This window comes from Dicentrarchus labrax, unplaced genomic scaffold, assembly GCF_905237075.1.
Source record: "Dicentrarchus labrax unplaced genomic scaffold, dlabrax2021, whole genome shotgun sequence".
NCBI classification, from domain to species: Eukaryota; Metazoa; Chordata; class Actinopteri; family Moronidae; genus Dicentrarchus; species Dicentrarchus labrax.
Genome location: NW_026136721.1, coordinates 9,412,815 through 9,437,295, shown reverse-complemented (window position 1 = coordinate 9,437,295; position 24,481 = coordinate 9,412,815). Strand labels below are relative to the sequence as shown.

Here is a 24,481-nt window from a genome sequence, read left to right as displayed (position 1 = left end):
TTGCATTCAGAACCTGTGAGATTGTGCTCAGGAAGGTTGTCTGGTGCTGCAGCCACCAGTAGATGGTGTAGTTTTGTTTGGGGACAGCAGGAGTCGCTCAGTCAGTGATTATCAAACCTCAGCAGCTAAAACCAAGTCTTACACTCTCTCACCTTCTATAGATTACATGAGAATACACACTTCCATGCTCTCTGACCCTCATTCACTCACACACACATACACACAGTATTTGTGACAGGATGCTGACTCTTGCTGATAAGGCAGCCACACATACATACTGCTTTCCCCTCCTCACTCACTAGAACTGTAAGAAGTAAGGCTGATGATGAGGAAGCTTTAGGAGAATGTTCTGTAAAGTAAAAATATGCCTAATGTATGCCTGTGAAAAGGAAGTCCAACTGACATCACATTTTTCAAACCACTTTCAATTTAGGTCTTGAGAAAAGGGGAAGCAGGATTTTCACTACATCAAGTTCCTTAATCAACACAGTTAGCCCTGAACACACACACACACACACCGCTGTGGGCCAAATGTCTTATGCCTCATAAACAACTCTGAGTTTGTAATGTTAAAGCAGCACAGCAGCACCATGAGACACCAGAAGGCATGATGGGTTCAAAATAAACTCACATAAGGGAAATGTGTCTAATGCCACGTGGTTGCAGTGACAGCAGGACAGCAGATGACAGAGCCGACACTGCAGGGCTTTTCTCATGCAAATGTGATCAAATATAACCTTAGGAACTGTTCATAAAACCATATTTACACAACACATATTACAAAAAAAAAAGCTTCTCCGGATTAAAAGCCATTTTGGTTACACCATAATATTTTCTGCAGATGTTCAGCGAGCCGTCCTCAGCGGTTACTTTTCCAGCCGACCAAGTGGAAAATTCATCAGAATCCATGTTACCTGATAGGCTTTTTAAAAAAATGTGTGTGTAATTTGGAACTTTTTCGGGAAATTAAATTACACGAGGAGCGACGGTTGTTCATTTGCATTTCTGCTGCCACCTAAAAAAAAAAACAACTCCAGGAGGCTGAAAGCTTCATTCTTAAGTGATGTGGAGGTAAGATTAAAAAAAAACAACAACAACATATCAAACTGTTTACTGTGACACGACGAGCGAGGTAAAGTCACACGCGGGCACGACTAGCACAGATGTGCATCTGCCGCGAACGCGCAGCTGACAGCAACAGGCGGCAAAGCGCGCTGGGAAGTGAGCCTGTGCTGAAAATGAACACTAAAAATATCACACACACACACACGCACGCACACACACACTGTGGGTAGAAGTTGTTGCTTCGTCAGATTGGACAGCACCGCGCACAGGCCAGGCGCAGTGGATACCTTTACGCGCGGCGGCAGCTGTGTGTATGGTTGGAGAAGAGCTTGATGCGAGCGGAAAGAGGGCGGTCAAAGTGTGACGGTTAACAGTGTGACTTGCTCTGGCCGCGGTTTCACTCTCAACCCTGCGCCCACTGCGTCTCGCACTTGTAATTGATTCCGTCCAGGGCACGGGACACGCATGCTTGAAAAGAACTCCGCGCACTTGATGCCCGCTTTGGTGATGCCATGCCCCGGAACCACAGCGGAGACGAAGGCGGCGGCACCGGGCTCTGGATGAGGACGTCGCCGGGGCACCGTAACGAAGGCTACGGCTTTAAAGATGTGGAGTCCGGACGAAGGATGATGAACAACGCAGGAGACGGTTTGCTGTCAGCGTCCGCCGCGGCAGGTGCTGCCGGGTCCGAGAGCCTGAGGGTGAAGCAGGGAGCCCGGCTCAGCCTGCTCGGGAAGCCGCTCATATACAGCGCGCAGAGCGGCCGGAGAAACGTGCGCTACCGGCGGCTCCAAAACTACCTGTACAACGTGCTGGAGAGACCGAGGACCTGGGCGTTCATCTACCATGCGTTTGTGTGAGTTTATGTCCCTGATTTGCATGTAGGAGAGTGAAGATGTGAAGTTGCACACCTGTTGATGCTGTCTGCTCACTGCAGGGTCAGACATTTCAGCTCAGAATGACAGGAACACACACCGGTACAGCCGTGGTTCATCCGCCAGCTGCATGAATCTCACATATTCTGATACATCACTTTGTTTCTTTTCTATATGATGGCTGGCATATGATGAAACCGTGGGTGTCGTGAATGCATCTTAAAAATATACCAGTGGCAGTTTCACAGCCTGCAAAGAAAATCCCCTCTGCAGTCAGAATGAACCCACTGAAATCCATCTACAGGTTTATGATACAAAGAGAGGCTTACTGCAACCCTCTGCAAACATTGTTTTACTTGATGGCTGTAAAGGGGTCTATGTTTTGCTCAGTGGAGCTTAAATGTGACACAAAGACACTAGTACACCGAGTACAGTTGCAGTTTTGCCAGAATATGCAGTTGTAAATATAAAGGTCTGGTGATTTTTGTATTGACTTGTGCATTTATGAAGCCCTCAGAGGTGAAGTCTGTCTGCTCTCTGTCATTCTTGGCTCCTCTGCCTTTTATTTCCCACATGCAACTGTTGGTATCATGACTGCATCTGTGAAGAAGGAAGTTGAGACACATGCTCTAAGGCACCATCTTTTTGTGTGTGTGTGTGTGTGTGTGTGCGCGCTGGAGGGAGTGGTTTGAAAGAGAGGAGGGCAGCTTAATTCAAGCCGCCCATGAAACTGATCAATTTTATTTGTAAAGCGTTCTTGAAGTAGCCTGTATATCAAATTTTGCACCAGACAACAGAATCCCTGTCGGGGGAGATTATGTGCGTGTGATGTGTGAGCTGTGATGTTCACAAAAGACACTTTTGAAATTGGATTTTTTTTCTTTTAGAAGCTGCAGGAATGAACTGTTACGTGTTTCAAAAGTTCTGCTTTTTACAGGCAATATATAGGCCCAGTTGTACCAGACAGTGACAATAATTGTGAAATAGGAAGTATTGGAAGGATGCTGATGTAAGGACTACTCACAGTGCTACTTGGTGAACTACTATATCCGGCTCTAAAAGCTGAACGTACTCACAAGCTGTAGCTTCTTTCTATTTTCCCTGCACTGTTTGCTCCCTCTGGCATTTTGCTCTCAGGATTATAGGATACATCTTTTTTTGATCTTTTGAGTTGGGGCTGGGCAATATGTATAAAAATAATAATCACAGTAAGTGTTGACTGATTGATATTTTTTATGATATATAATTTGATAATACTGCTGCAGAGTATCCTGATAATGATGCCTGAAGAAACCAGTGGGTTCATTAGTTAAACTTCAGAATACAGTCTATTAAGATCAATAATAGCATATCATAATGTAAACATTTAACCCTTTTTCTGCCTTAACAGATAAATGCAAGTTAGCTTTCCTTTTAACTTATTAAAATAAAGGTGTGGTTGCTCTGATGTTACCTGGTGATGGAAAAGATTTGCTGTGTTTCCCGTCGTGTTTGGTACCATTTTTTGCAGACTGTCTTAATTTGGAGTCTGGTTCCCTGTCACCTCACAGGTCAGCACTGTTAGCACTGGTTTATCAAAGCTGAATTCCACACAGAGAGATTTAGGCTACTCAGCACCCGCTGGTGAATCCACTGACTGTGATGATACTTATTGATTTGGACACAAAATTTCAGTGTTTTAAAAGTTAGACAGTGTGGAACGTGTGACTGGGCCTTCTCTTTCCAAACAGGCCAGTTTGGACATAAACTGGAACATCCTAAATTCACTTATTTTCTAAGAGGAACTGGTACTTCCGAACAATCGGGACCCAGCATTTGCTCAGGAGGAATTTGTTTTAAATCCAAGATATCCATCTGATAAACACCCGTTTATCTAAACTGCTGTGTATCATGGGAAACATTTTCTTTTTCAGAGCTGTGTAGCCTACATTTGGAAACATAATTGCTGTAAATGAGCATATCCTTTAAATTAACTTTTCACGCAGTGCCCATTTTAAGAGACTTTATATTCTCTCTGATCTATCTACTGTAGTGTATTAGTTCCTTACAGAGGAGGATTACATTTATTGTGGTGTGTGTTGCAGACAGTCCCTGTTCATTATGAGGCCTGTCCAGACTTTGTGGGGTTAAAGAGTAATGATGCAATGATGTCACCATGTGACCACCATGGGGGTCATCCAGCTCAGTGATAACTTTCCTTATACTCTTTTATTGGGGCCATTACTTAAGAGAGTCCCCGTTGGTTTTCTGGATTTTTGGTCTGCACTTTTGCCAAAAGGTTGAAAATTTACATATCTTATGAAAGTGTTGACTCACGCACACCCACAAGGATCCTGGGACATGCACTCTTTTCTCTTCACATGAGCGCTCATGACGTTAGGAACGCACGGTTGGGTGGCTGGGAAGTTGGTGAATGATTTTCTTTCATCCCTGTGGCAGCAAGCTTGAACGGGAGAAATGGAGAGACCGAACTCCCAGTCAGCTCTTTGTTCTCTCTACTGTGATGAATGCTGGTGATGGTTAGTGGCCTTGAGAGTAGCTGATTTGACATTTTTTTGCAGTTGAGAGTCTCACTGTCACAGTTTTTATCTTCAAAATAAGATGATGTCTATGTCCAGCTGACGATAAAACTAGTTGTGGTTCATATTTATTGCTATTAAAAACCTCAAGAGCATATTTATCAATGCGTATTTAAACCAGATTTCTGCAACTGTTATTTAGGAGCAAGTTTGCACAAAGGTAACAAACTGAAATGTACTGAAATTCAGAGAAGTGAGTATAGTCCCCCCCCGGGTGAGATTTTGCTTTAAGCCACTCCATCACATTTTAACCACCATTACTTGGGGAAAGATGTGTGTAATATTATATTACTAATTTGAAAAAAGAAGCCTTGCAAAAAGAGTGTTGCCTTAGATAGATAGATAGATAGATAGATAGATAGATAGATAGATAGATATTCCTTTATTAGTCCCACAATGGGGAAATTACAGCAGCAAAGTGGATAGAGAAAAAACAGTACAAAAACAGTAAGAGTAAGGAAATAATAAATAAAAACACTATGTACAAGAGAAAAAACAGTAAGAATCCACAACAACCGATAACACAAATAGAAGCAGCAGTTGCACATAGGCAATAGATTGCTCAATGAATATGGTATGGTATTGCGCAGTAATTATTGCACAGTGGGTTTGGCCTTGAGCTGGTTGCCTTGGTTACTTTTGCCACAGGGCGTTCCTGACACCCACATTAGGTGAAAAGTCTTCAGTCCCTAAATACCCAAATGATACCTGACAGTACAATGTCCCTGAGGCAAATGGCAAATTTGCATCATCTCCGTTAAGAAGAAATGGATGCTCTTGTCTCCTGCTGTGCTGCTGTGTGATGTGAACTGGAATCATGGCTGCATTTTTACATAAAAGGCAGTTGTTTCTTTAAATGGTCTATAGTTATCTATGGTCAACTTGTTATGCAAGAAGCTTGCTTGTTGTAATCATGAGTGGTAGGCTGACAATTAGTAGGATGAACTCAGTTCAGTAGTTCTATTCTTTAAAATATTATATAAGCATTGATTTATTGTTACAAGTGTTTTTGTACATTTTCATTCCTTGAATGTGTTAGAGCTAACGTGTTCGCTCTCCATGGGCCACCTGCAAAACACCTTTTTATCGCATGTGCCTAAGAACAATGAAGTGGATGTCCCTGCAGTGAGCTGCACATTGAGGACGAAACCTGTAGTTTTCTTTGCTGTGTACTTCAGTCTATACAACACAAGCAAGAATCAGAATACAGACATAGAAAAGATCCTTAAACCTGCAATAATAATAACTTTTTGGGCCACTTGGGGGCAGAGTAAACAAGTTGTGACCACAGCATTGGCATTAGATCGCCTTTTAAGTTGATGTGCCGATACTGGATTCCTATTTCTGGCCATCTGATGACTGTCAGTCTTGCATCCATCTCTTTTATCTCTGTCTTTGGTCTCTACTGCGGTTGGCACTGTTAGTGTCACCATTTTTGTTCACACTGACTGCTCACATTGAGTGTTTTCAGTGCGACAGCTCTGATAAACCCACTGCTCGCCACCTGCTCAGCACCAGACAGCAGACGGGCAGGTTAAAGAGCCAGATATTTCCCTCAGAATGTGGTAGAGACCAAAAGCAGAGCTACAAGGAGGTTGACCATTGGACCTAAATTTGTCCGAAAATAAGTAACTCCACAAGAATCCAGGTTTTTCTATATATTGACCTGTAAATAACGGTTTGCTAATGTTTTGTCATATCTACTTTATAAGGTGATAATATGTCAGTGTTGTGTTTACATCTTATCAAAGTGGCCAATAAATCGATGAATGCAGCTTTAAGCAACCACTGTAAACTAAGCCCAGGCCAGATTTGTAGAGCAAATATGTATTGAGTATATGTATATGAACTTTGTTCATAGGTGTAAGTTTTCATAAATGTTTTTTATTCCCCAAATATCTTTTGGGGAAATACATTTTTATTCTTACCTCTGTGCATTATGGAAAGTAAAAATTCCAATATAACCCACATGTCTCGCCAATAGGGCTGAATCTGGCGATATGATATGTATTACTATACAGGGGTTACGATTCTGAATATTGTGATACTGTAAGGAAGGTGATATATTGTGATTTATTTTTTCTTTTAACCTAATTGTCAGAAAATGGCTGTAGTCCCTGTAGCATCCAACATCAGAGCTTACTTTACTCTTACAACACTGCTATCTAGCTGTTGGGGATTTAAACACAAAAAGCGTTACAATATAACAAAACAAAATATTTTTGTATATTTTGTATCACAGTATTTGCACATTTTAGGCACACTTGCTGGTACACACCTTCAAAATTCGATAATTTGAGTGCATGACTTAATATGTATTATATGCTTTGAATAAGTCATTGTTCAGGCACAGTACTTTAAAAACAGGTTTATCCAAGGACACTTTATTTATTTGCTTTATAATAATCTACCTCCTCTCTTCTTTATAGACAGTATTATCCCTTTTTTAACTTGTGTTTATCTGTGTTTTTGTGTGTGTGTTCACATTCTTCCTCATGAGGATGAGTGTGTTCGATACTAATTTGGCCAAGTTGCTCTGCTTGAGCAGTTAAAGTTCTGTTTGGATAACTCACAGAAGTTCAATTTCACCATCCGCTGCTTTTAGGTGGCAATAAAAAAAAAAATCCCCCTTTCTTATCTGACTTGTCTGAGGTGACACATTAGAAACAGGTCAGAGGAGCAAATAGGCATACGAGCCTGCCCTCGCAGCGCTAGGTTATCCTCTGTTTGACATGCCCACATGGCACATCCTCATAGGGTTTGATGCTTAAAGTGATATTTCACCTTCAACTGCGTTCCATTTTCTAACACATGTGCCTCCAGGTGAAATTACTTCTTGAAAATTGTAACACGAAGAACTAACAACACCAGGGTCAGCTTCATCATGTGTGTTAGCTGTGTAATGTTAGCTTTTCAAAATAAAAGCCAGTTGTGTAGTCCCTGCGAATACTCGGAGTGAAGGCGATGTTGGCATGTATATTGGTTGCTGATAGCTAGCTAAAGGCAAATACCTCGCTCACATTTGCCCGGTATTTCCTCAGCTGTTGCACTGTATACTGTATGGCTACTGCATACATGTATATTTTTATCCATTCCTTATATATGTGCGACAGCAGCAGCACTGAGCCAGTCTTTGTGCGGAGTTGAGTTGCGCCTGGGGTCCCAGCCTGCCCTCCTTCCTGCTCGCAGACACATACACAGTGCTGCCATTCATCTCACCTCTAGATTAACAAGCTCTTATCCTTGCAAGTATGTTTAGGAGCAGGAAAGTGTTTTCTTTTGGGGGGGGGGGTACAATATGCCTCCATCTCAGGTTTCTGAACTGGCACGCTGAACTACGCGGGGGCACGGAGTGGTGACATGAACTCTCTGCTCTCACTTGTTAAATATCTATCAGTCAGTTTATTGTTAGGAATACTTGGATTTATAGGCTGCAGTAAAGGATGTTGGCTCATCCAGAAAGCTGTGTTTGATAGGCATTATTGGGTATTTGAAGCCAACAGACACAATAAAATGTTTAGTAGACATCTGAATGACTAATCAGACGCTGCTCTGACTCCCAGTGCCTTGTATTATATTTTGAGCTATGGTTTATTGTCCAGCCATTGAGATTCTGTCACTAAGAAATATCTGTTTTTCTTGTCTTCATTGTCTCATTGAAGGGCTTATGTCCTCTGGTGTGAAATAAGTAAATACATAAATAAATAAGTCCCAGTACTGTTGTAGATTCAACTCAGAAAGACCTCTCTGTAGATGCAGAAATTCATAAAAGTGCCTGTTTTTCCCTTCGTCTAGTGTATATGTTCTCAACTTTATGTGACATTTAGGGTTTTTTTGCACAAGCACTTAGTCAGGGTCCACTGTCACATTCTGAGTGTGTATGACTCAAGGGAAAGAAGCATTTTAAAAACAAGAGCATAGACCTGTGTGCATCAGTGTCAAAGAGAAACTGACTGGTTTGATCAGCGCAGAGACATCAAGCAGAGGTGAGATGTCTTTGTCCAGATGGTGCTTGCTTGACACTGTCAGTGCAAGGGTGAGTCGCGGAAGCTGTGTCAAGATGGTTATGGGCGTTGTGGAGGCATTTCTCGTGTAAATTTGTCTGTGACAGCTTGAGTAGAAGAGAAAGTCTGATTCAGACATGCAAGGACAGAATTTGTGTATTTAATGTAGACGGTTTCTACGGTCATTTATGCATTTAAGTGTGGTTTTATTATACTTTATTTCACTATGTGTTTGGGTATGTCTTAAGCATTGATTCCCAACACTTTTTCTACCTATTAGTGAATAATAATAATGATGATGATGATAATTTGTATGGATAAGTGTACATTATTGTAAACCATTCCCAAAGTCTTGGTTTCAGTTAATTTCAGTGCAGTATGAAGACCACCTTGAAGACTTAGGAGTAGAGGTGGGCGATATATACCGTTTGCGATAATATCAACATGTCATTGTTGTTTTGACGATGTGCAAATTTCTATTATCGAGTATTTGAATGACTTCGTCCAAAAATATTGAAACGCACGCGGAAACTCCTCACATCCACTTAATACACGGTGCAGCAACGCTCTCTACAGCATGGCAGGATTCAGTCACAGGACTAGTGGGCCTACGTGATCACATGACGTGATCACATGACCTCTCGCTAGCATCCTCCTTGCAACAGTTTAGCAGCGCGTTGTGATGGTAGAGACAAAATGCAAACACCTCCAGTCCCTGAAGCTACCGATACTTCAGATGATTTAGTGCCGAGACGTGGGTCTACCTCTCTGGCATGGAAATGGTTTGGTTTCAAAAATACTTTTTTAGCGCAGCGCCCAGAGCGCTTTAAGTTGAAACCTGTTCAACTTTTAACACCGCTGGGCGCCCGGAAAATGTGTTTTTGAGCACTCTCAGCGCTAAAAACGCGTTTGGTGGACACAAGCCCTAACTCAGACAATTCCAATCACATTTTAAAGGATATCGACTGATTATCGTTATCGCCCAAATCCCCAAAAATAACAAGATATAATTTTTTGCCCATATCGCCCACCCCTACTTAGGAGATAAAAGTAAGATAGGCTGGTAATGTACCTCGGTGACAGAATGGGTGGGGAGAGACAGGGGATGACACGCAGCAAAGGACCACAGGTCAGATTTGAACCCATGGCCGCTGCAGCAAGGACTCAGCCTTGGTACACGGGCTGCCAGCTCTACTAGGTGATCTATCAGGGCGCCCCTTTACAATACATAATTTAATTTATTTAATGAAAGGCTCAATAATGACCTAAAACAGCTGGGCTCTGTAGTTTTTAACAAACATTACTCAAACAGGAGTAAACAACGCGTTTTTGGGGGACTATATACAGCTGCGGCTTTATATACTTTTGGTGTCCTAACGAGTATTTCCTGCAGCAGGATGGTGTATGTGGGATTGAGTCAAAATAAACTACAGTGCCCAGGTTCATGGTCACCCAGATCAACAGTGTGGCTAATTGGTGTGTTACCTTTGGATAGTAATGGAGCTCTGTGGCACAGAGGAATAGGACATATCAGGCTCTGGATGCACAGGGAATTCTTGACAGTAGGATCAATGTGTAGAAGGTGTAGAAGGTTTAGAGCTGGTGAAGCTTCTAAAGATGTGTTATTACAATGTTCTTACTGTGACTTCACTTCAACATGGTTGCTTATTTACATCTTCAGCTCAATCAAAACTCCACCAATAAATCAGGACAACAGATCTTCTTCCTTATTATTTTCATCATTTGGAACAAAAATGAATAAATTCTGGTTTCACATGTGTGCGTATTGTATGAATGTATGTATATGTAAATCACTGTGCCTGTTTGAATGCAATCAGGACAGTCACAGCTGATGGGGATCGCCTGCTGCAGGTATCATGTTTCAGTCCTGCGTTTACTCAGAGGGAGTTCCCCTGGCTCTTCTTTCAGAGATGGCCTTTCTGGAAACACAAAGACAAGGCCTTGGTACAGGGCACGCCTGTACACAAGCATTGTGGGTATTGTGCTGCAGCTAAGAGAAACATAATTTGCCTAAACAGCACCTGTGTGCCTCCCTTGAAAGGCTGCCTCGCTTTAACGCCTCCCACAGTGATACATCAGGAGTTTAGTCACTTGTATGTGAGGCTCATTTTTGCTGTTTTTTGTACACCCTTTCCTCCAAATCTTCAATGCCCTGATACCTACTAGATAGTATGGGCTATTTGTCAGATCCAGCTTCCAGCCTGGTCGGACTCCTGAGTCTCACTTTCTGATGAAAAGGTTTTGTGGCTGATTGTCCAAGCCACTCATTTCACAGGTTGTAGTGTGTCTGTTAAAGCACTGAGTGAGTTTTCACCATTTCTCCTTATTGCCTCTCCTCTTCATATTTGCTGCAGTGCCTCGAGTGAACCTCATCTCAGAATTGTTGAGGCATTGCATCAGAATGACCTACACCATCAGCTGTGAGTGGTGTTCAAGTGAACATACATCTCTTTAGAGTCTTCATCGCCTCTTCCCACTTGTCCTCCCTTCATCTCTCTCCCCTGTGGCCTGTGCAGACAGTGCTGCTTGTTTGCATTTCTGTCATCACTGTAGCTGTGTTAGCACTGTGCTGAGGCCGCTCTCCAGAACAAAGACAGGGGCATAGAGTATGACCTCTCATAGCTCTGCCTCTCTTCTTAGCCTATTTTTATTGTTGTTTTAGTCGTTCCTGATCTCTGAGCCTTAATCACAAATGTGCTGGCAGATGCTTGCCTTGAGGGGAGCGACACGGGGGGAGGCAGGCTGCTTGAGTAGTTTGCAGATCTGACTGTAATAGTTCATCTGATGTAGAGTGTTGCGCTGGCAGATTGGAGCCTAATAACTAGGTTTATCTGCCGATGGCTGAGGTGCTTTAGAGCGAGCCTCATGCAAAATGTATGCACACACACACACACACACACACACACACACACACACACACACACACACACACACACAGAATCAGCCTCCTAATATATTTTTATGTAAGCAACACCAGCAACCCCTCAAAGAGTCTGAGAAATCCCAAATTGAAGAGGGCAATTCTGAGTGCTTGTGTTGCCATAGCAATTGATGCTGCCTTCTCGAGCTCGCTCAAGACTAAAAGAATAAAGACGTCTTTGGTGGCTTTCAATGAGCAAACAAAAATAAATCAGAGTGAGCGCTCCTGCCTCTTGTGTGTTTCTGTCATTCAATGACGGTGTCGCCTCCACTGGCCATGTGGTCACTGCTGTGCCACCATGGCCAGCAGTTAGTCATGGCTGATACAAGCCATGCCCTAGCCACTGCTACCATGCTATATTTAGGCATGCAGCAACTAGTTCATGGGTCTGTGGGCCTGTTATGTCCCTCTGGGAATAACACAGCTAACCCTGAACACCCGTCACATGGGTCAGGTCTTTTAATTGAACAGTACATTTCTTCCAACTCTCTCTATTCCTGTGTTGCTTCTACAGTGAGTGGACTTTGGATGCCGGATGTGACTTTTTTCACTTTCATTGCAAAAATAGCTTATTTTGCATAGAATGAAAATCACACATATATCACACCATATTGTCTAGGGCTAGAATGAATGGATTTCTTTTTTACATTCAAAGCTTCTATTGAGGTATTTAAACAAAGCTGTCATATTGACATCACCCTAAAAAGGAAACAGAATACTCAATTTGAATTAAGTGATTAACCACTTGAATGAATTAGTCTTTAAAAGCAGAATAAGCAGTGTATCAGAGATGCACAAATAAACACGGTAACACCACCGCACAACCCTGCAGGAAAGAGCTACATTTAGCTGGATTTTGTGTGGATGCATCCCGCTGTGTGTTTGTGTAGCTCATTCGGGCCCTCGGTCAAACAGACACAGCCCCACAGCCCTTTATGCAGACAAAGAGCAGAGGAGAGTGACGGAGACAGCGATGCAACCTGGTCGCTATGTTAACATCGACCTGCGCAACATTCGGACGTTGATTTAGATTTAGAACATTACAAACATGGCTTTGAAGCATTGAAGCCGTAATCTTGTTAAAGACTACACAAATGGTAAATGGACCTGTAATTGTATAGCACCTTTCTAGTCTTCCGACCACTCAAAGCGCTTTTACACTACGTGCCACATTCACCCTTTCACACACATTCACTCAGTGATGGCAAAGCCCATCAACAGAAACTAATGCATTCATACACATTCACACACCGATGCAGGTTCAGTATCTTGTTCAAGGATACTTCGACATGTGGCACCAGGAGCGAGGGATCGAACCCACAACCTTCCGATTAAGGAACGGCCCACTCTGCCTCTGAGCCACAGCCAACTTCACATGATAGTGCAGCTAACATCCAAAGACCCACAGCATCAAATAGCTTCAGGAAAGGAACTCTTGGTTCAAAAATAGCACCACTGCGCCTCGTTCTAGTGTGACGTAGGCTTCATGTTACAGTAGTCATAATGTGAGGGGGTGGGGGGTTCTATGCAAGGGCACAGGATTTACCATCTACATCTACAGCCAGGGCGAGCGTATATGCTGAAGATGGGTCCTGGGGTTGGGAAAGGGCCATGTAGGGCAGCACATCAGGGAGATACAGCACCAGGCCATGCTGCCGGCACTCTGCTTGGCACGAGCTTGGTAACGATGCAGCGTAGTTGGTGACAGGCCAGAGGCCCTTTGACCTCCCTGTCTTACCCATAGGGGCAGGACTGCAGCTGGGTAGCCAGCCTGTCCCTCAAACACCCCCCTCCCCATGAATTTAACCCTAAATGCCGTCAGAATTGGCTTCTCCTCCTCTGTGTGACAAAAAGATTGCCTCTTTGTATGTGTGTTAATGCGGGCTGAACCTGAGAGGCTGGTTTGTGTTACATTCAATTTAAATGGCTTTATTGGCACGACGTAACACTGTACATATTGCCAAAGCAAGCGTTTGGAATTAAAAATAATAATAATAACAATAAAGGAAAACAATATTTACAATAAATTAATTATAATCTATACTGTTACATTCTATGACATTAAAAAACTGTCATTGCTTTGCCCTCTCCATCCCCTCTTTTGCCCCCTCCTGCATTTACACTACAGCTCTATGGCTTTATTTCCTTATCCTCTCTTTCCTGTCGCAGACAGAAAAATGTTATATCAGCCCTCTCCCCTGCTGCCCCATCAAGCAGTGAGCCCGTACACAGCCCCTCTGTTTGGGAACATAAAAAGCTCAGTGTGGGAACCTCCATGAAGGGCAACCTCAGTCAACTCCAAAACTAACAGCCAGCTTTTAGGCAAAACAGAATATAGTACGTTTTTGTAAAGATCACCAGGTAATGCAGAGTACTCAGGCCTCGAGCTGCCAAATGTCTTTTGAACTATCATTTATTCAAATTGAATGATATCAGTAATTTTTTTATATTCCTGCTGTTGTTTCTGCCGTAGCCTAGCCACTCATAGTTTAGTGTTTTATGACTGCAAGTCACAAGTGTCAGGGGGTCAACTCATTTCTGAGTCTGAATTCTGTGAGAGGGAGGCATATTTTCTGGTGAACCATAATTTTTTCCCATAGTCATGCCCCCATTCGGGCGTACTGAACCAATGAGAGTCCCCAGAACTATTCCAAGGCTTACAGTCCCACACAGCCACGGCCTGGCCAATGTAGTCTCTTATTTAGACAACGTGTACTGGAAACTGGTCAGCTGGGTTACAGGACTGAGGTTAAAGTGCTGAGGTATGGACAAGTGCTGGGGAGATTTTAACCATTACATTGCTCCGTTAGCACTTTCTTGTAGCTGACTTGTCAGAACACATTAGTGGCAAGTTTGCTCCCGAGGTCACCTCAGGCCAAGTCCTCTGTCATCTAGATGCAGAAAGTGTGTGTGCGTGCATGCATAACACTTCCTTCAGTAGTGTTATGTCAGCTCCTACAGCTGCCTCTCATAATTCCATTGCATGTATAGTACACATAATGTCAGCATGTTTTAGAAAGGGACCTAAACTCTGAAGTAAAATTAATCACAAACATCACAATGAGGTGTAACGACGCACAAAATTTGGGGTTTGGTATATACCTCGTTTTTGGAGCCACTGTTTGGTATGTTTTTGGTGCAGCAGGGAAAGTGTTTGCCATTTATTTTGAAACATTTTAAATTTTAACAGTAGCTCATTGATTCTGTTTAATTCTTATTGCAGCAGTTAATGCAGTTAAATACTGGCATATTGTCAATAAGAACAAATCATGAAAATGAATTACACAAATGCTGTTACTGTCACTAATGCTCCATCATAAAACCTGTTGATGATTCCTAAACAACTGCAGCTTGCACTCTTTTATATATGGCAGCACAACAGACTCATTAAAATGCACACGATAAACACTATAGCATTAGTTATACTTGGCACGTGGCACGGTGCGGTTGGTGGGATTATCCAAGCTTTCTCACTGAAAACAGCTGCCTGCTGCAGCTGGAAACTAGCTTGATAAGAAAGTGAATCTGAACCGGACTGTAGGTGCTGGAAATCCAAAACAATAAGCTAAAAGATGCAACAAAACCTGTGTAGAGCTGTGACGGGGTATAATTTCCTGGACATTTGTCGGTTCAACAAGGCTTATTCTCTGTCTTGCATAGAGAAATACTTTCATGCCTGTATGCTAAATATGAAGCTTCAACCAGGAAGTGGTTAGCTTAGCTTAGAGTTGAAGCAGGGAGCCTGGTTTAGTCCAAAGGTAGCAAAGTCTGCCTGGCATTATCTTTAAAGCTCACCTATTACATTTTTATATCACATGTTTAATCAAAAACAAAACAAACAAACAAAAACAGACGTGTGAAACTGCCCGGCAGAGGTTCGTACCTTCGGACCGAGCCAGGCTAGCTGTTCCTCTCGGTTAAGTCATTGTTGTAAGCTAAGCTAACCGCTTCATATTTAGCGTGAAGATATGAGAGTGGTATCAATCTTCTTATCTAACTCTCGGCAAGAGTGATAATTAAATGTCGTCCCCAAACTGTCAAACTATTCTTTAAATGTAAAACACATAAAGTGGAGACATTTCTGACTTGAGTGACTCTGAACTCTACAGCTCTGGCTTTAATAAGGGAAATGAAAATGGCCTTTGTCCAGGTTTGCGTCATGACTGAACTTCTTTAAATGTGTGTAAACATTTGACATAAGCATATCACCTAGTCAGATTCTTCTGTGTTTATTGTACCTCGTCAATAAAATAATACTACTGTTCTTCTCACCTCTTCATCAAAGCTGAAAGGTGGCCTCTCTCTTAAACTGTGCCGCGTTTACTCTGTCCTGGTTCCTTCCCTCTTTATAAGCTCTGACAGGAGCTGCAGACAAGGAGATATGATCACACCGGTAGCTGAAACCAATGTGTATCTGTGTACTAGTGTTAGGCGGAGTTGCTGCTCTGAAGGGTATAAAGAAGTGAATGAATGTGTGAGGGAGAGAGAGAGAGAGAGAGAGAGAGAGCAGTCAGAGTGTGTGTTTCTGACCAGTTGCTGTCATTATCAATCAGCGTCTCATAGACCATAAGGGAGGATGAGGCCACGGGTTCAGCATTAGACTTTTTACATACAGTACGGTATCTCAACTGTACTGTACTTAATGTTCTGCGACCTCACGTTAAATCATGTCCATTCAAAATCATGTTGACTGCGTTACAGACTGTGCGTGAGAAAGCTTGTGTCCTGCCCCTAAATCAAGAGGAATCCCAGACAGCAGCTTGAATGTCAGTTACTATCCCAACATAAGTCTGTTAAATTGACTCTGAGCTGCTGCCCATCGCTTTCGGTTGCCAAGTCATGTCTGACTGTCGCTCGACAAATCAACCCATAAGTGTTTGTCTTTACAAAATAAGCTTGACCCCACAGTGTGCCAGCTCGTGTGTCGGGTGGGGAGGGAGGAAGGGGTGTGGGGTGGGTAGGGTGGGGAGTTGGATTTTGGGAATCAAGCTGAGCAGGAACACACAACAGCTGCTTGTTGGAATAACAGAGTGGCTGAAATGACTGCACCACATGGGTCATATTACCCACTCGGGCTTTTAATAGGCTAGCTTGACTGCGGAGAGAAAAGATTGGAGTACAGTAGCGTGATCACATATCATAGATGAAAGCGTTCTGAAAGGTATGTTGACAGAGGAATTGGTCGCCATCAGTGTGTTCTTTGTAAAGGCGCATTGTGAGAGGCTTTCGATGAAGCACTTTTGCAGTCATGTTCTCCGCAAATGTTTTTTTCTCCTAATATATTTCCAAGTCAGGAGTATGAGCTGTACTTTGATGTATATTGATAGTTCATTGATGAAATCCTCTGGGTATTAGCTCTCTGTTGGAATCTCCATCAGACTGGCTTGTCACAATGATTAAGTCATGCTCCTGCTCTGCTGGAGCTGGATCCTACATATGGCTACTGAGGTTTTTGGAAAAATATTTGTCAAAGTAATTTATATTTTAGCCTGGCTGCGGTGGTGAGGGTTGTGAAGTAGAATTATTGCTCTTGGCAGTTTGCAGGGAGATGGAAAACCAACCGTCGTTATTGGTTTTATAGGCGAATTAAATATATTTTAATGAGAGATTTTATTCATAACTTATATTTAGATCTAATCCTCAAACTATAAGTTCTGCATATTTGTTCTCCGCAGCTCCCATGTGCTCTCGGTGGCTTGCAGCGCTCTGCGAGGCTTTATCCATTTTCTCCTTTGCGGAAAATTGAAATTAAAGACACAGCCAGTCGTTAAACACACACTCAGCTCTAACCAATTTCCTGTCATGATTAAGGAGTAGTGTAGTTCGTAAATACCCCAAAACCACCAGTATGACAATGGTTAAGTGAGGAATTTCCATATAATTTCACTTTAAATTGTTGAAGTAAATCATAAGTTAATATAGGAGTGCTACATGTCTATATACACTATTTCCCTGTAGTCTGAATCTTATTGCATTTCTCTACCTCTGCCACCTTTCTACTATTCGTGTGTGTGTGTGTGTGTGTGTGTGTGTGTGTTATGAATAGTCCAGTTTGACTGGTGCATTACCACATGTGACAGCCAAGTGGCAAACAAATCCCTTGTCCTTTTATTTGGAGGACCTGTGGATGGAGTTGGTGAAACAAACAGGAGGGTAAACTACTAAACAAATCAAACAGTATACATACCCCAGTATAGTGATACCAATTGAGAAATGTAACAGATTTAATATTCCTACAGATGTATTTTGAGTTCCTAGGAATGTTTTCCAATATTATAGCAATGTTGAAAATTAAAAGATGTTGTACCCTGTAGAATTTCTGCTAATAACCTCCTAAATGTTTCACACTGGACCTTTAAATACCTTGTTGATAATGCTGTTTTTTCATTGTTCATCCCTGCATATACGTTTCTTTAACACTATGCGGACTAAGTATGCTTGTAAACCCTTGAAACCTATTCCTTGATACAGTTGTCAGCTAGCTAGTTACATCCGAAAGCAAATGTAAGCAAAACGCTAGCCAACTAGCTGGTTCATTTACAACAATCTTCAGTTAGCTAATGTTTTGCTTACATTAGCTAACTGAAGCTGTAACTATATATGTGGCTTTTATCTTTAAACCAACTTCAACCAACTTCAACTCCTTTCAGCACAGACGAGTTTAAGTACAGGAAGGAGAAAGTTGACCGAGGTTCTGACGGGGGCTTGCTCAACTGTAATTGGAGCACAGAGAAAAAAGGGCGGGACTTAGGCAGGGACAATTTCCATGTATCTGTCTGCCAGATTTCACCAATGCCAGTGAACTGAAAGCACGACTAAACTAAACTTTAAAACTGAAAACTAGCGACCGATCTCTTGCACCGTTGGATCTCATCTGTGCCACCAGTCAGACTCTGAACAGTGAAAGCATCAATCGTCCACCAAGCTGGTGTCGAGTGCGGGGTGCCTACCTTGTGTCTGAAAGAGCAGGGATAGCAGGAGGGCTCCTCTTCTGCTCCAGCTTGCTTAAAGGTCTCTCTAGAAATGTTGTTTTCAATGTCTTGTTCTAACTTTCCTGACATTTAAACTGATAAGTGCTGTCATCAGCAAAAGGCATCGTGGGGCTTCTCCATGACACCTCTGCGCAATACCACTGGGGAAATTGGTTGTCCATTTTTAGTCATCCTGCTTTCAGGAATCAGCTTGTTGTGCCTTAGAATAACTGAACAATGATGTGCGTCTATGTTGTGCAACAGATATGGTCAACATGTCCTTTATTTAACATCAAGGACTCTGGCAGGTATGCTGTCAGATGTGAAGTGTCAGAGGCAAGTCTTTAGTGAACCCAAAACATAGCATCTTCACACATCTATTCTGGTTTTAGAATGGCCGTTTGCCCTTTGAAAAACACCCATTGAGCCAAATGAAACCTTCACACAGTGGAAAATAGAAAAAGCTCCCTCCCAGCTGGCATGTATTAAAATCCCACATTGTCCTATTTTTTGTTGTTTCTGTTGCTAATTGAGTCGATTTTTCCTCGGCCTTGTTTTGACGTGGGTTTACAGAGGACTTCTTACAGGGTTAGGTTGTTTTGACCGGTTCTGTTCCTTTGTGACTTTGGCAAGTGAACTTGCCAGGTCTGGCTTAACTTGTTGTTTTGCCTCCGTGTCCTTAAAGGGTGATTATTTAGAATGTGTCATTCACAAAAATCTTCCATTCATGCTTGGAGCCAGTGCCTTGTTTTACTTTGAATGAGATGTTTTCTGTTCATTAGTGAAAACACTGTAGAGAAAATGTTACTGTAAATGCTTTCTGCCATTCACCCAGCTGTTAAATGTCTTAGGTTATCACAGTATTTACAAGTATTTACATATTCTGTCCCATTTGGGATCGATGTGATATTCATTTTCTGTTGGCACTGCATTCGTGCTCCATTGATTCATACTCCAGCTTTGGCACTGTGTCCTTTTACACAGCCTATTTCCCTCATTACTGAATCATGTTAGATATACTGATAAAATAGCTGTTAAATACAAATGTGAAAATTATTACAGCTTCCAAAAGCCATCGTAGTCAAATAAGTAATAAAAATGTTAAATATGCTTGCTTGTTGTTGTTTGATTATTTAATACAACAAGAACATTTATCATAATTGTACTTTGAGATAGGATGGGTCAAATGCAGAGAGGGAATTTCCCTACAGAGACCAGTAAAGGATACCTTAACTTGTCTCTCTTGAGTACTACCACTACCGCTAGCATAGCTTAGCATAAAGACTGGAAACGTGGGGAAATGGCTAGCTTAGCTCTATCAAAAGGAACAAAATGGGTCTCTAAAGCTCACTGATGTTATATCTTGTTAATTTCAAGCTACGCTAACTAACAGCTGGCTCTAGCTTCGTAGACTACAATTATCAATCTTCTCATAACTCTCATCAAGAAAGCCAACAAAATGTAAAACTACTTGTTAGGCAAAAGAGTCACTGATGATTGAAGCAGGTTTTCTGAATCTTCTATCACAGTAAATTGAATTTGGGTTTTGGGCCGTTGGTCACACAAAACAAACCATCTGAATAAGTCACTTTGGGCAATGATGGGCGCTGTTCTGACATTTTATAGACCTCAAATTGAATTGACTAATCCAGAAGATAATCAGAAGAATGAATGATAATTCATTGACAGCACTGTAGTCTTAAGCTTGCGGGTTATGTTGAATGAGAAGTAGCCAAACAGTATACCATACAGTTTCTGTCACAATGAATATAATCTTTCAACCTGAGAGACTCTGTAATCCTGTATCTTGGCTTCTGCCTGGCTACTCATGAATAGAAGAATATAATGACTTTTGAACAGATTGCATGACTTATGCATACATTGAGTGCCTCAGCAGAAGAAACGAAAGAAGTTGCTCTTGTTCTCTGTCTCTCTCTCTCTCTCTTTCTGTGCACCTGGATGAACGTTAATGCATGCCAAGCAGCTTCCTCGTCAACCATCTGCTGCTTCATCCTGAAAGGCCTCTGATCCTCGGCCTTATGCTCCGTCGTCTTGAACGACCGACCTGCCTTCCTTTCCTCTGGGTCTTCCAGCCTTGACCTTTCCTTTGTACCTTAACCTGAACATGCTTGTGCTGTTTAGTGCGAAGGTCAGCCTTTCTATCATCAGATCAAGCTCAAAATCCCCACAGAACTGCAGAGAAAGAGCTGAGATCAAAGCTTTGATCGATACATGATCAAACCACTGGTTCCCATCCTTTTTTGTCTGATGAACCACCTGAATCAACACCACCTGGCATACTGAATTGTTGCTAAACTCAGTGTTATTTAGCACTTTCTAAATTTGTAATTAATGTTATAATTATAAAAGTAGATACTGGTTTTAATAAATTAATATTTACTGAAGTGGATACTATCAGGCTACAATAATGTTTTCATACAATTCAACTGTCAGTTGATTTGGTCAAGTTTGCATTCGTACTATTACCGCTTGGAATGGACGTTTCAACCATTTATCTATAACTTTTAGCTAATCAAATCGTAATTTCTATTTCTTCATTTTTTTTGCATTTTTTTAAAAACTCTTTCCATGTTACCCCTGGCAACTACAGAAGTGAACCCTATGATACAAGTACCCCCGGTTTGGAATCACTGCACTAATGAATTGAGTCAGGTCAGGCAGTCAGATTCGTCATTCTACCCATGAATCAGCTGTATCCTGTCCTGAGCTCTATTTTTCCCCAGTGTCGACAGAGTTATGACCTTCCCCGGCGGAACAACTTTCACTCCAGTGAACAGCTGCTGTTTACCCCTTCTAATCACAGGCAGCTGAACATCCATCAGACCACTAATGAATAAAATTGCATCATATCAGGCCCTCCTCCACTGTAACCTAATGATGGTCCATGCTCTATCACACACTCTCACTGTAGCCTTTTTAATTGGGCCCACCCACTGCTCTTACAGGCGTTTACAAGGATTGAAGCACCACGTCTTTGTGGGCAAGTGTCTAGAAGACTTGTCTGTCATGGGCGAGTCAAGTTGTAAAACTACCGCTGAGAGCTGTTAAATGCACCGTTTTACACACTTAGGCTACACAATTCAAGACCTCCAGACTAGCTTTTTCTACAATCAGCTAATTTGCTGTTGTAAACTTTTACATTGTTATGGTGTCTGCTGTTTCTTCAGAACTCAAGAGGTTTGGTTAAAAAATGGGAGGGAAAATTGTGTGTTAAGTGTGTGTTCTAGCAATTCCTCCATTTGAGGACAAATGTGATGCAGGACTCATTACGACAGAACCCATCAGTGACAGAGAGAAAGAGCTTTGTCTTTTATGGTGCTGTAAACACAGTGTGAAGTTGCGTGCTTACTGGCCTTCTCTCTAATTAAACTGGGACACAGAGGACTAGTTAAAAACAGCCCTCATATGTGATCCCGCAGGCTCCACAGACAGCAGCCATGTTATTGTTCCACGACAAAGATTTTTTTTCTCTGAGAAGGCATGTTCTCAATTTGAGAGCAGCACTGACCAAAAATACTTGCAAAGGAACAATTATAAAGAATATGAAGGGAGGAAGTGGCTCTTCAGCACTTTTTTAACCAATATTTATTCAATGTAAATGTCATGGTTATTTTGAATCAATTTTGAATGAGCTACAACTTCCCTTTGTGGTTGCACATCGTACCTAGCTGGGCCCGTGAATGAACAAACTCTGTGGTGGGGATGATGAATGGAAATGTTGGCGTTTGGGAGGGCTGGGAGCAGAAGTACCTCACCCACCTGCAGTGTGTGCCTTCCTCTCTCAGTGCACAGCACATCCAAAGGCTCAGCTGGGCCCGGCTCACATCTGCTCCACATGATCATTATGTAGGGCCATGGTAAATCATAGAGGGAGGCTGCAGCTCCACTCCACTGCCTTGAGACACATAGCAACACACCAAACTCATTTTATAGTCTCCACATTGTCATTATGGACTGTGTGCTGTTTCATGGCTGTGTTTGATTGATTGGATGACAAGAATAAAGCCTGCACACTGTTATAACTCTCCCTACCTACCCCGAGATGCCTGTGAAATGCCTGTGTGCCAGTGATGTGTGGCAGGTTTTTACGAATAAAAAAAATTCTTCATAAAAACTAACAGTACTGCCAAAAGACAAGTGGAGCTGCAGCCTTAGGTTGTGTCCAGACAGACATTGCGTCATCCGGCAAGGCGATGCTTTGGCCAATTAAATGCATGCATATTCCTGCTGGATTAATTTGTAATGTAAGCAATGTATTTCTACTGTTAAAATGACTTCCTTTCTGGAGTTGTTAAATCCTTCCTAACATTATCATGCCAATGCGGAGTGATTTAGCATCTGATAAATCTTCAGACTGATGGATCTATTACTCGAGATCCATATTGCATCAGCTCATACTGATGGACCTGACTAAAGACTGAAAAGGGGAAGTGTTAGGCAGGAGGGTCAGTTTGAGCACAAGTTTGAAGGCTGCACAGAGGTTTATAGTACTATGATTTTACTAGTACAGTCTTTCTAACATTTGTTTGATGATTGCAAGGTAAGTAGAATTATAATTATACCGCTAACAATACAAACTAATCCATCAGGAATGTGTGCTTGCATGTATCTGATTGTCCATCAGAGTGTGTTGCCACATACAGCAAAGTTGAGCCTGGTGCAATTTCTTTGCAAGATGGGCTAGCATTTACTGAAGGTCTCTTTGAAATGAATAACAAGGATGTGTTCTTTAATGCAGCGTTACTGTCGGTTGGACTAGCTCCTTTGTTAGGGCTGTCGGATACCTACCCCGTCACTACAGAAATAACCTTCATCTTCTGTAATGTAAAGACACACATAACTGATTTTTTGCGACAATGAACATGGCAGTGACTGCAGACTATAAAAGACATATTTCGTGCCTGTGAATTCTTTGTGATAACATTTGATATGACAAACACTGGACGTAGAAAAACGAGAAGAGAACAAAATGAGACAGACTTTATTTTCCTCAGTATCGAATGTATCATGTTAACAGAGTGATTTATGTGATTTGAATGTGAAAGGCAGCTGTCTGTGTTGGCAGGCCACTCAGCCTTTATCGCTTCTCCCACACATTCACTGTCACGCATTAAACGTGAACCCATCAGCTGTTTCGCACCCTTTACCACATTAATGCGCACACACACACACACACACACACACACACACACACACACACACACACAAATGGATCATCAAACTACATGAACACATAAACAAATACTTACCCAATGACCACTCATGCCTACGCCCACCAGGCACACAAACACTCACTTACACACTTCAAGCCCACACATCATCCAATCCATATGCACATCCAACTATCCATCCATCTGTTCACACTCCACCCAACCACCTTCAGTGTATACACATACATCCACTCTGCATGCACATTCCCCGTGTGTGTTGTCACTGGTCACCTTCCATATGACTGACAGTGGCTTTCTACTGTGCCTTTGAGCTAATTGAACCAGTTGGTGGGTTAGGGGGTGGGTGGTTGTTGACTGGGAGTATAAATATCCATATAATGGATGGACAACTTCCACCTAGGAGTCCACATATCTACCATACTCAACCTCAGCCCTGATTATTCCCCTCGGTCCTTGAGGATTTAGAGGCGTTGGATGGCAGAAATCAAGCAGCAATAAACAAGGTGGATGTTGGCAAATTCATGTTTTCGGCTGTTTATTAGAGCTATTTACAGCTTTTTACTGCTGTTTACAGCCTGACAGATCTGCACTGTGAGAGTGGAGCATAAAAACAAACAGGAGCCTCTTCATCTCTGTGTTGATTGAAAATAGAAATGTTCAGCAAACAAGTGGGACATTTCAATGTGTAAGCTGGAAAGTGTGAGACTATTTTCTTCCTCAAGGACACTTTTTTGATGTTGATGAGGAAGTTCTGTATTTAGTATCCTCAGGTCAGAGAGCAGGGTCAGCTACTGAACAGTGCTCCTGGAGATAGCAGGGACACAGTGTCTTCCTCAAGGACATGTCAGCAGGAC

The 24,481-nt window shown here is 42.2% G+C and overlaps 1 protein-coding gene across 6 annotated transcripts in view; it reads left to right on the top strand.

The window, feature by feature from the left end:
* The first annotated feature begins 979 nt into the window (after positions 1-979).
* Positions 980-24,481, top strand: part of kcnq5b (potassium voltage-gated channel, KQT-like subfamily, member 5b) — a 116,531-nt gene continuing 93,029 nt past the window's right edge. For 2 of the 6 annotated variants that reach the window (XM_051386093.1, XM_051386097.1), the window contains exon 1: positions 985-1,921. In XM_051386093.1, coding sequence (XP_051242053.1) covers positions 1,578-1,921 — 344 coding nt within the window. In that variant the 5' untranslated portion in view covers positions 985-1,577. Of the gene's footprint in view, positions 1,922-24,481 lie in introns of all 6 variants that reach the window. The other 4 variants (XM_051386098.1, XM_051386094.1, XM_051386095.1 and 1 more) reach the window with 4 other exon arrangements.